We start from the raw sequence: 13,076 nt of genomic DNA, 5'->3' as shown, positions 1-13,076 counted from the left end.
GGCTACATTTTGACACACCCTTTGCCCAGTTTTAAAAGCCAAGCATTTGGGTTGTGCTCTTGAGTTTTGATGAAAGAGCTCAATTGTTCCCAGTAGTCAAACACTCGAAGACAACTCCTACTTTGAGTAAAGGTCGGAACTTATTTGGAAATAGAATTTTAAGATTACCCAAATAGGCACATTTCAAAGAGCTGATTCTAAATGCAGAAGACCACTGTAGTGGCTGGTTGTTGGAGCACAACACCTTTGATATAGATGAAGCTCGCCTAGAATGACTTCCAAGGGCTAGTAATTGGGCTCCGTAATAGTATGGTGCCTTGCTTCTTCCTACGTGCACTTGGTACCTTGATCAGTGTCATGTACAGGTGCATCTTGATTATTCACTCTGGATAATCTGTTCTGGCAGTGAGCTGGTTAAGGTTCCAAGCTCAGACTGGTTTGTTCAGAACACTTAATATGTTTCTAGGCCACTCCTATTTAGGCAGCATGTGCTCAGGTAACTCAAGCTTCAGCTAATACCAGTCAAAGCAGGTAGGAAAGTAAATATGCCAAAATGAAAAAGAAAAGCCTTTTCGTTTATTCCAGAAGTTGTAAAATCTGTTTTGATTGCATTTTATCCTTATTTTTTCTAGAAGTCTAGATAAATGAGTGCTGACATACCTGAAATACCAAATTTTTTTGAAAACCCTTTTTTATTCATCTGTGGAGGGAAGCGAAAGTGAAGCTAGAGCTGAATAAAGTCATAGTCAATAAAGGAAAGAGACTTCGAGAATCTTAAAAACCTTGAAGGAAGGGTGAAGGAGAGCTCTGGAATGGGAAATGGGAAGATGGGTGTGCTGCAGTGGAAGGCACGAAAAAGATCCCCGACACCAGCTCTGCCACTAATGACCACGTGACCATGCGGCAGGCAGTTAACAGCTCAGGGCTCCGTTTATGTGTCTGTAGATTGAAGGAGCAGAGCAACTTTCAGTTGCTCCCAAGAATTCTGTGATTTGGGGTTTGAATTGAGCTCAAGCCCAAATGCAACTCTCAGATTTGAAACGTGTCTTTGGGTCTCTTCTTCTGTGGGGGCCAGATCAAACCTGTATGAATATATTCGTACTGGTAAGCACCGGAGGATTTTAAAGGTCAGATCCCTTGAAGTGTTCAAGCAACCTTGAGATGTCTTCAGCAAGACCCAGAGTGGGCCCGCCCATGTGAGAGCATTTGGAAGCTGGCATTGTTCTTTAAGAATCTGAGTCCTGCCTGTAGCTAAACAGAAGACCTTAAAAATAATAGGTACATGGCATGCATATGTATTGTATGTGTATATACGCAGGCATGTGTGTGTATATATGTGTATATGTAATTGCCACTTGAATTATATCTTATCACGTTGACTGTTTTCAGACTTACTTCAGTTTTCATCTCCCTAAGTGAATCCGTATGGTTTTTTTTTTTTGAAGGTGGTGCTCCAAATTATTACCCCAATAGCTTTAGTGCCCCCCAAGAACAGCGCTGTGCCATCGAACATAGCAGCCGGTGTTCTCCGGATGTGCAGCGCTTCAACAGTGCCAATGAAGACAATGTCACTCAGGTAATGACTCCTTTGTCAGCTGTGAGACTCATCAGATCAGTTTCTTGTTAGTGTCTGCATATTTCCCCCTCCTAAAGTGTCTAATATGTCTTAAACTGAATTCATGGAAGACATCCCTAATCATAAATCAGTCCCTTTATTAGATGGAGTTGAAGAGCTGTGTTGCTATGCTCTTTCAGTACAAGGTATGGAGACTCATTTCAGCTCCCCTAAATTTTATTGAAGGGGTTATAGGTGGGGGCCATTGGGGAAGCAGTGACACATAAGAATGTAAGAGATGGGCAAATAAGGCAACTAAGTACAACCACATCTAAGAAGATGGGCAGGACAGCCTAGATTTAAGGGGCTGGAACTTGATTCACAATAGCTCTAGGAGCCTCGGTAGCAAAAGTATGCATGTTTCCATCATAGGGCACCCTGTTCATGTTACTCCACTGCTTTCCACCTGTCGTCTTCTGTTTTCTAGAACTGATTTCTTATTCTTACCATGTCCTCCGGAGTTTCTCCTCACCACCTCATAGCTTCTGTTTTAACATTGCTCTGACCATGGCCTAACCTTCTTTATGGCTTCTTTCTCCATGTATCACTTTTTTTTTTTTTTTTTACACCATTTTTCACTCCCCCTCTCTCTCTCTCTCTCTCTCTCTCTCTCTCTGTCTCTCAATATTTATATATCAGTTTCTGGAGAGAGGAAGTCTGATTGATTTGACTGATCTTTTCACTTCAGTTTGCATCATTGGCCTTTGGCCAGCCTATGGTTGACTGCCCTTGGTCAAGTACCCACCCTCTTTCCAATCCCCTGTGGCTGCCTAAGAGCTGTTCTGTGGATGCACTGCAAGAGACCCTTTGACTTTATAGAGCAGCCTCCTCATTAACGTGCCCAGTACAACTTATACCTCACACAAGAGAATGAAATTAAAGAGTCTAGTTGCCTTAAGAGCTCTGTTTGTGGGGCGCCTGGGTGGCGCAGTCGGTTAAGCGTCCGACTTCAGCCAGGTCACGATCTCGCGGTCCGTGAGTTCGAGCCCCGCGTCAGGCTCTGGGCTGATGGCTCGGAGCCTGTTTCCGATTCTGTGTCTCCCTCTCTCTCTGCCCCTCCCCCATTCATGCTCTGTCTCTCTCTGTCCCCAAAAAAAAAAAAAAAAAAAAGAGCTCTGTTTGGGTAGCTGGTGTTAAACTTAGTGTATAAACTTAGAATAGGACCTATATCTAGTTTCTCAGTTTATAAATGTGGGTTCCAAGTAAAAGATATTGAAATACATGAATTTATTCACTGTGGAGATACCTTTATTTGAAAGGCACATATGTGTATACATAGATATGTGTATATAATAAAGAAATTACTTTATAGTAGGATATAAACCACATTTAGATGAAATTAAACACCTAAAAGCCTTTTGTGGTAACTGCATTATTCTTGGTGAGGCAGGTGTTACCAAGTATATTATAATACAATCCCTGCCTCTCAAAGAATTTTGCCTGCATGAGGCCTATTCCAGTGTTAAACTAGCGAATACAATGTCTGCAAAAATTAATTTAGATAGTAAGTGGCTTCTAGAGTGAGAGAATATATTTGCATTTCATCTAACTAAAGACTCATGTCCAGAATATGTAAAGAACTTCTACAGAGCAGTGAGAAAAAGACAAATGAATAGAAAATGGGCAAAGACTTGAATAGGTACTTCACAAAAGAGGATATCCAAATGACTGAAAAACATACGAAAGGTGGTTTATCTCAGTAGTCATCAGGGATACGTAAAATGAAACCACAAAGAGATAGCACTACATATGCTCCAGGATGTCTAGAATTAAAACGACTGCCCATTCCAAGTGTCGAGAGAACGAGAAACAACTCTAACTCTCCTGTGAGTGTAAATTAGTCCAGCTGTTTCAGAGAACTGTGTATCAGGATCCATTAAAGCTAAACACGTGTGGGTCTTTTCACCTAGTAAAGTACACTCTTGTGTGGGAACGCAATAGAAATGTGTACATATGAGCACCTGAAGAAACGTACAGGACTGTTCATGTTACCAAATGCTCAACAAGAGCTTGGATAAGCACATTAGGCAAAACACAGTTAAAATATTAGAAGTCGGGGCACCTGGGTGACTCAGTCAGTTGAGCATCTGACTTTGGCTCAGGTCATGATCTCACAGTTCGTGGGTTCAAACACTGTCAAGCTCTGTATTAACAGCTCGGAGCCCGAAGCCTGCTTCACATTCTGTCTCCCTTTCTCTCTGCCCCTCTCCTGCTTGCACTCGGTCTCTCTTTCTCTCTCAAAAATAAACATTAAAAAATTCAAAATATATAAATAAAATATTAGCAGTCAAAAGAACTGCCTTTAGGGAGGCAGTTGGAGGGGAAAGAAAGTGACTGGGAAAAGGGACTACAGTGGGCAGATTTCTGAGTGTGAATGATCTGGGTGGTAGTTACATAGTGTGTTCACTTACAAATCATTGAACCTCACACTTATGGTTGGTGCCCTCTTCTATAGGCCTATTATACTTCAATTAATAAGCTTACTAAAGAAAAAAATCATTCTCTCACTTTGTATAGACTAGTAAAAATACCAGTTTTCTGGGGGCACCTGGGTGGCTCAGTTGGTTAAGCGTCCGATTTTGGCTCAGGTTATGATCTCGTGGTTCAAGAGTTTGAGCCCCATGTTGGGCTCTGTGCTGATAGCTCAGCTCATAGCCTGGAGCCGGCTTTGGATTCTGTGTCTCTCTCTCCCTCTGCCCCTCCCCTGCTCATGCTATGTCTCTCTTTCTCTCTCAAAGATGAATAAACATTAAAAAAAATGTTTAAAAAAATGTTTAAAGGGAATTTGGTCAAAGGTCTGTGGTTAAAGTGTTGGAGCTGATAAAGCTGTTCAGAATCCTTATCTGGCTAATAAATTAGAACAGCCGTCCCATGTGTGGGGTCCGTGCCACCTGTAGTGAGCAACTGTAGATGGTGGTTGCGAGCCAGGTGTGAGAACATGCAGATCACAGCACCCTGGAGACTTCTTCAGTTTGACTTCCAAGTCCCAGCCTGCCTTTGACCTGAGTGGTGTGAATGCTGAAGCCAGGCTTAGATGGTAAGGGTTACATACTATTTACATTGCAGTCGTCTTGTCCGCATGATGAGATAGGGGTGCTGTTCATCTCTGTTTGTACGTGTACTTTTTAAAAAACTTCTTGGAGCTAGACCAGCCAGATCCTAGGCAAACAAGTTTTTTGTATGGCTTTTATTCAGTGGTATGTTGATAAATATTAGCAGTTGTGTGCGGGGCGGGCAGGGGCTATAAACTAGGCTTCAGGCTCCTTGTGTTGCAGAGAGCTAGAATTGGGCTCTTGACATGGTGAGAGCCAGGAACCGCCAGGAACAAACTATCCACCAGACTGAGGCTGCAGCTTGTGGCATGTGGGCCCTAGATTTCCTGAGAAACTGGGGGTCCCACTCTTCTGCTCCTCTCCTCTAGGTGAGGTCTCTGTATTCTTGTTCCACTTAGAACCATAAAGAAGCCCTGAAGTGAGAGACAGTGGGTCAGTGAACCCTGCTAGGCTTCTGCAGAGATGGTGAAAATATCACAAGACACCTTCATAACTTGGATACAGTTGGTTGTGCAGAAAACTCCTGTTGGACATGAGTCACAGGGAAAAATTACAGTACATATAGGGAAATCCATTGCCCTGAGAAATTGCACATGCAATAGATGGAAAAATCCTGTACATTATAGAATAATCTAAAAGGGCTTTAAAATAAGCATGTATACAGTATTCAAGGAGATACAGAAAAGAATATGATTTACAAGATAAGAATAGGATGTGAGGAAACAAAAACAAATAGATTTAAGAAAGATCCAAATAGATATTTTTAGAATCAAAAAGTACAATTTTTCAAATAAGAATTTAATGGATATGGGGACTCAGTGGATGATTAAGCAATGTGTTAGATATAGCTAAAGAGAGAATTAGTGAATTGAGGGAGAGATCTGAGAAAATCCCCATAATGCAGTACTGTGATTGGATTGTCTTCTTATCAAAAGTCAGATTTTTAAACTTTGGTATCAAACGTAAACTTTGCTCAGATTTTTAAACAATGTTTTTATGGCTTGATATTTGATAACATATTTAGAAAAGCTATGAACATTTTGACATTTTATGAATTTGATATTTTGGATAATGGGATTTTTTTAACTTTGTAAACATTAATATAAAGTGCATAGAACAGTGCCTGGTACATTACAGGTACTCAGTAAATAAGTATTGGTTGATTGAATGAATGAAATAGTAGAATAAAATCATAGCTATTACCTTGAAATGTTGATTTCAGAAATGACCAAAGTCCATTAGGGCTCCTATACCAATACTAAGCTCCAATTTTCCATTTTAATCTATTGATATTAATTTTAGAGGTGAGCTCAATAATATAAACAAAATATCATTACTAACATGTATCTTCATAAAAAAATTTTTTTTTTCATTTTATTTATTTTAGAGAGAGGGAGTGCAGGGAGGGGCAGAGAGAGAGGGAGAGAGAGAGTCCTAAGCAGGCTACACACTCAGTGTGGAGCCCAATGCAGGGCTCGATCCCATGACCCTGAGATCACAACCTGAGCTGAAATCAAGAGTCGGGCGCTCAACTGACTGAGCCACCCAGGCACCCTGTGTCTTCTCCAAGAAAGCTTGGCTTCTGAAAAACTAAGGATATATATTAATGAATTAGAGTTTTTTTCCTCTGTGGTTCTGGGTGAATTGAACAAGGGTTGTATTGTGCTGAATTTCTATGTGATGACAGCTTGCACACTTTGGACTTGGCAGTGTTAAGGTGTGGTGGGATTCTTAATTGTAGACTGTATGGTTTTCTGTTCATAAGAGATTTACAAACACTGACGAAGAAAGACGTTATGAAGAAGCAGTTGTGGGCTCTGATCAACTGAATTCTTTCTGTTTTGCTTAAAATAAAACAAAAAAAAAAGTGATGAACTCCGCACAAATGACAATTTTAACTAGAACTTTAAACTATCCTTAAATTCTAAAATCGTTTTCATTCTTATGCCAATAAGAAGTCTTACTTTTTCATTTCAAAAGTGGCCCATCGGGTGAGTTTTGTTCATGATAAACTGGTTATTTGATTCTCTGCACTGTGCATTTTCACTGAGCAGGTGCGGACCTTCTATATGAAGGTACTGAATGAAGAGGAGAGGAAACGCCTGTGTGAGAACATTGCTGGCCATCTGAAAGATGCACAACTTTTCATCCAGAAGAAAGCGGTGAGTCACGCTTTGTAAGCCGACGGGTGACATCTGCTGGCCGAAGAGAGTGCAGCTGTGTGAAAGAACCCTTAAAAGGAAGTGTCATTTTTATTGTACTTGAGCTAATTGGACTTAAAAAAAACATCAATACTAATCCCCAGCCAACCTCTGATCCTTTTCTCTGTGTTTTATCTGCAGTGAGTATGGTGTATCCATTGATCCATTAGCTCCTTGTCCAGCGTATAATAATTTAGTTGAGTTCGGGTGAATTCTCTCCTGTGCTCTTTATTGACTGCAGCCAAATTCTGTTCAAGAGAGTACTGTCCTATATAAAAATGTGGGTCCTGCCACAATTTTTCTTAGACTTTAGAAGATAAGAAATATAGGGTGGTGCAGTTGGTTGAGTGTCTAACTCTTGATCTCGGCTCAGGTCACAATCTCCTATTTTGTGAGTTCGAGCCCTGCATCGGGCTCTGCACTGATGGTGTGGAGCCTGCTTGGAACTCTCTCCCTCCGTCTTTTTGCCCCTACCCCGCTTGTGCACATGTGCACGCTCTCTCTCTCTCAAAATAAAAAAATAAACTTAAAAAATTAAAAAAACAAGAAGGTGAGAGATAACAGATTGCAACTTTATATCGTGAAGCCTGTCTGGGTGTCATGACACTTGACCCTCCTTCAGAAGCAACTAGAAACTTCCATGCTCTCTGGGGAAAACTGAGCTGCTTCCAAAACTCAGGCTGAACTTCTGAGCGGAGGTACTGTGGTATTTCTGATGGCAGTTCACTGTGCTACACGGAGCCTTCTCACTTGGCAGTTTTCTGGCCAGCCGCAGGGCTAAGCTTCACGTAAATTTAGGCAACCCCCGTTTCCTCGTCTCGTGGTTGCTGCTTTTCTGTTCAAAGGAGCAGCTGGCCGGCAGCTCTCTGGGATGTGTTCAAAGGCCTGGAGACAGGGACCAGCAGGCTGGGCGCTTTCTCTGTAGGCAAAGTTCTGTGTCTTTAACTGTCTTTCACAAGTGAGTGTATGAAAAATAACCCTTTAAATTCCTGAGGCACTATTTAATTATTGCCGCCTGCAGCAGAGAGCTGGACAGTTGCTCTGTGAGATAAGGGGGTACGGGTTTTAGCTCCTCTTACTGATGAGAACGAGTGAGACGTGTAGAAGTAGCAGAACTGGGCTCCGACCCTTGGCGTTCTTATCTCACATGCGCCGAAGCCAGGAGGCTTCATGTGGGTTCCCGGTGCCCCACCTCCTGCTGTCTGCTCCGGATCAGCCCCCGGTGAGGAATTCCTGCTTGAAGTATGTGGAGTTGTCCAGCAGGTGCCAGTGTCTTTGTGCACGTCACTTAAAATTCAGGTAGCGTCTGGGCCCATTTCTGTACACGAATCACCGTGACTTGAGCCACTCTGAGGTCAGTTCATCACATGTCGTTAGCGCAGCTCACCTCGTATGTGTTTTTCTTATAATGTTCTGTGAGGTAGGCTTAATTATCTCACTCATTTTATGGGGAGTGGACACTGAAGCTCAGAGGAATGACTTATCCAAGGTTGCTCTGCCAGTATGGGCCAAGGTTTTCCCCAGACCCCGTCCCAATCTTACCCCGTGTCGACAGACCCTGTGTGGTTCTACCCTTCCTTCCTTCCCAACGAGTAAACACTGTGAACCGGACACCGGGGTCTGGCCTGTTAGGGGCTCGGGTAACATTTACATCATTTTCATTTGGTTTCAGGTCAAGAACTTCAGTGATGTCCATTCTGACTATGGGGCCCGCATCCAGGCTCTTTTGGACAAATACAATGCTGAGAAACCTAAGGTGAGCCCAGTGCAGCCTGGAGGTAGAGGAAGGGTATCCTGGATTAGACGAGGCATAGTTTGGTTTCCTTTTACAGTGATTCTTCTCAGGGCCAACTATTAGATTTCCGAAGCTGTCCAGACCCTCATTTGCCACGTAAAGAACTCACTTGCAAAGCCCATACTCTTCATTTTAGCTCTGGACGATATAAGGCAGTTTAGATAAACGAATTCCCAATTGTTATTATTTTAGTGTGAGCACACATTAAAGCGAAGACAAAAACCATGTTGCTGCTGAGGGAGTTAATTAACCTGCCGGTCTTGTTCTTTTCAAACAGAAAGCCATTCACACCTGGATGCAGCATGGGTCTCACTTGGCTGCCAGGGAGAAGGCGAATCTGTGAGAGTCGGCGCCCTGGTCTGGCCCCAGGTTGCTCTCCACCTGTGAAGCAGAGCACGGTGTCCACTCTTCACTGGATAGAGCCTTCTCCTGTGCTAGGTGTGCAAAGGCAAGCTCATGCCTTTAAAATGATAATCCAGGTTTCTATAGCAAGTAATGCAGCAATGGCTTTTAATGCTGTTCCCCTAGAAGGAAGTGAGGGTTAGGGCTTAACCGGTCATATTAAAGAAAATGTATTTGCTTTGACATTTGGATTATTCACTTAAGATGACTGGAATGAAAGTTTCTAACAGAAAGATGATTTTATTTGATAAAAAAAAAATCTTGCTGAAGTTAGTATGTTTACATATCATCTCATGGCCTTATTAAATAAAAATATGTCTGTGATTATATAAGAAGAAAAGATAATCTGCTCAGAAATTTTAATTTTTCTCAGTTCCCTATAGAAAAAACACATTTAATGCATTGATGTTTTTTGACAGTAACTTCAGTGACATCATAGCTTAATGCTTATTCCTGCTTGGAACTGCTCAGCTTTTTTAAACTTGGGATTACACTTATGCTAATATAGCATTGATTTTACGACAGACTGATTTGTAATTGTTACATTTTTACAATAAAATAATCTGTACATAAGAATAGAAGAATGGTATTTGATTTCTTTAGGCTCTTTCTGGAATTTGGACTCTTAATCCGAGTATCATGTGTTATCAGATGCTTACCCTTAAAATTGAAAATAAACCAATGTTACAAGGATGCTATTGTTATTTGTTTAAACCAGTAGCCTTCTGAGACACTGGGGACCAGGACTTTTTTTTTCTATAGGGAAAATAGCAAATTTCCTCAAATTTGAAAATTGCCGAGATCTCTTGTCCATTAGCTCACTTCCTTATCTTTTCTTTCTTTTTTTCTTTGACTCGTCTTTGCCTGTCATACCGAAAATCAAGTAGAGTGCTTTGAAGTACTCAGTGAAAACCTGTTTTCTTTGAAAACCCTTATTCCCTTCATCTCTGATCTTGAAAACCAGTTTGCACTCTGCTCGCAGGAACTCCCTGAGATCTTTTCAATCTTCTAGTTCAAACTTCTTTAACCCCCCACCCCCACCCCCTGCCAAATCCTACTCCCTAAATTCTTCCTGTGTGTGTTTTTGAAACTATTACATTTGTCAACATAGAAAGTAAGATTATCCATATGTACCCAGTGGTGAATACTTTCAATATGGTGACCTCACTACAGTTGTCTTTCTACAGTACATAAAAGATAAATATATGTATCTTTATGATATAAGATAAAGTCGTCATACAAATTAATATAATTTGACAGTGGGGAAGGAGTTGATTTGAATATTGGTTATAAACACAGAGATGGAGTTTTTGAGATAATTTCCCGTTTTGGTTTATTCTGTCATCTAGAAATAAGTCAGTAGTTAAAATCACGTGCATTTAACGTGTTTCCTGTATATAAAAATCTGACACCTGGAAGTGTCTCCAGTTTTGCTCTGGAGACGTCTTACTGTAATTTTCAAAGATAAATATTGATGAGGTTAACTTCCCCAGTTAGGTTTTCCTTCCTGGGAAGTAATACCTAGTTGTATTCCTTTTAAGTGACATTAAGAGACATCCTCAGAGTTTCTGAGCCAAATTCATAAGGTGACTAAAATTAGTGAGACATGGTGTGTTATCCACCTGTGGATATTTGAGTAAGTTGCTTTACCTCTCTGAGCACTAGTTTCCTCATCTCGAAGTGGAATCAATAATTGTTCTTATCTCCCTAGGGTTGTATGGTGGTTATTCAAAATATTTGACTTTGACCACCACAGCTTTCCAGTTCAGCCCCCTAGGACTGTGTCTTGGTCAGATTTTGCATTGTAACAAACCACTTTAAAATTCAGTGACTTAAGTCAGATATCACCTACGTGTCCAAGTCAGCTAGGGATTGGCTGATCTAGGCTGGGCTCAGCTGGGGCAGCTTGGCGATGTGACTCTGTGTCACATGTCTCTCAGCCTTCTGGGATGCATGGTGATGGCTAGGCCATAGTGATGGCAGAAGTGTAAGAATGCAAGAAAAGGAAACCTCTTTTTCCTTTCTCTGGAAATTGAGATTGCAAGAGTAGAATCCCAATTGCACAAGGGTTTTGAAGCCTTTGTTTGTGCCATGCCCACTGATATTTCATTGGCCAAAGCAAGTCACATGGCTAAGCCCAAAGTCCAAGAGTGAGGAATCGTACTCCACCCCTGGAAGTGGAGTGTGCGCGCGCGCGTGTGTGACTGTATCTGAACATTAATTTACCATAGACTCCGCCCCCCCATTAAGTTCCTCAGCACTACTAGAACATTCAATCAGTTCTCAATGATCATCACCCTCTTCATGTCCTCACTTCCCTTCTTACTCTGTTTAAATTTTATGTAGTTCTAAGTCATAATTATTCCAGAACCCAGCTTTGGTAAGGGACACCTCTCAGTGACTCAGTTCCTGCACTGGAAATGACTGTGACTGGAGCAAAACACAGCCCTGTTGGCTGGACTTTTTAAAATTTGACCCCAGACCTCAGGTGGGCCTTCAGCACTGCCTGGAAATCTGTCTTTCCCTCCTCACTAAACTCTCCCACTTGGTTCTTCCTTTCCCTCTGCCTCTCAGCTCCTTGTTTCACCAAGGATAGAATAACTTCCTTGGTTTTTCCCCCACCGGAATCTTCCAAACTGCCAGCATCGACATCCACATGCTCCCCTTTCCTTTCTATTGACAGAGGTGAGCTCTGCTCCTACTCAAGGCCAGACCCCTCATGTGCACTGACCACATGCCCTCCCTCCTACTCTGGGTTCTCCCTGTGCTCTCGTCCGTCACCCCTGTGAGTATGAAAACCTGCTGCTCTAAGTCAAATCGTCTCTTGCCCTCGGAGGGCTCTCCTGTTATTGCCCCCTTCAGTCGACAGTTCTCCTTTATGGAAAAACGTCTTAAAAGAATTGCCTTTCCTTGCTATCCCCTCTGTCTCTTCTGTCCTCCCTTGAACCTACTCCAATCAGGCTGCCCTTGCCAGGGTCACCAGTGGCTTCCATGCTGCTAAAATCCAGTGGTCCCATTCAGCGATGCCACTTCTGGGTATATGCCCCAAAGAAGTGAAAGCACTGACTTGAAGAGCTGTGTGTACACCCTGTGCTCATAGCAGCATTATTCACAATGTCCAAAAGATGGGTAGAACCCAAGTTTCCATTGATGGATGAATGAATAAACATAAGTTGGTATATCCAGACAATGGAATATGCGCCAGGCTTAAAAAGGAAGGAAATTCCAACACATGCTGCAGCATGGATGACCTCTGAAGGCATGATGCAAGAGAAATAAGCCAGCTACAGGACAAATATGGTATCATTCCACTTATATGAGGTCCCTAGAGGAGTCAGACCCTCTAGACCTAGAGTGGAATGGTGGTTCCCAGGGCTGGGGAAGGGGGACGTTAGTGTTTAATGGTCATAGAGTTTCAGTTTGGGAACAGGAAAAAGTTCTGGAGATGGATGCTGGTGATGGTTGCACAATGCTGTGAATATATTTAATGCCACTGACTTGGGCACGTACCATGACTAACTTATTAAATTTTGTGTTTACGTATTTTACCACAATGAAAAACAAAATCCCATGGTCCATCCTCCTTCCTTCTCCCACGTGGTCTCTTAGCAGTGTTTGACACAGTGGATCATTGGAACTTTTTAAAAAAAGATAATAGGGGCGCCTGGGTGGCTCAGTCGGTTAAGCGGCCGACTTCGGCTCAGGTCATGATCTCGCAGTCTGTGAGTTCGAGTCCGGTGTCGGCTCTGTGCTGACAGCTCAGAGCCTGGAGCCTGTTTCAGATTCTGTGTCTCCCTCTCTCTGACCCTCCCCCGTTCATGCTCTGTCTCCCTCTGTCTCAAAAATAAAGGTTAAAAAAAATTTTTTTTAAAAAGATAACAGCTTTTTGAGACATAATTTACATACCGTAAGATTCAGGCAATTAAAGTATACAATTCAGTGGCTTGTAGTATATATACAGAGTTGTATAGTCATCATAATTGATTTTAGGACATTTTTGTGCTTCCGCC

The 13,076-nt window shown here is 42.1% G+C and overlaps 1 protein-coding gene across 1 annotated transcript in view; it reads left to right on the top strand.

Annotated features, from left to right (window-relative positions):
* Nucleotides 1-9,555, top strand: part of CAT (catalase) — a 35,007-nt gene extending 25,452 nt beyond the window's left edge. Inside the window, exons 10-13 of the mRNA XM_049648439.1 lie at nucleotides 1,446-1,576; nucleotides 6,723-6,830; nucleotides 8,542-8,625; nucleotides 8,942-9,555. Of these exons, the coding sequence (XP_049504396.1) occupies nucleotides 1,446-1,576; nucleotides 6,723-6,830; nucleotides 8,542-8,625; nucleotides 8,942-9,007 (389 nt within the window). The 3' untranslated portion in view covers nucleotides 9,008-9,555. The remainder of the gene's footprint in view (nucleotides 1-1,445; nucleotides 1,577-6,722; nucleotides 6,831-8,541; nucleotides 8,626-8,941) is intronic.
* Nucleotides 9,556-13,076: the final 3,521 nt, after the last annotated feature.

Source organism: Panthera uncia, chromosome D1 (assembly GCF_023721935.1).
Source record: "Panthera uncia isolate 11264 chromosome D1, Puncia_PCG_1.0, whole genome shotgun sequence".
In the NCBI taxonomy this organism is placed as follows: Eukaryota; Metazoa; Chordata; class Mammalia; order Carnivora; family Felidae; genus Panthera; species Panthera uncia.
This window is presented reverse-complemented; position numbering and strand designations above follow the sequence as displayed.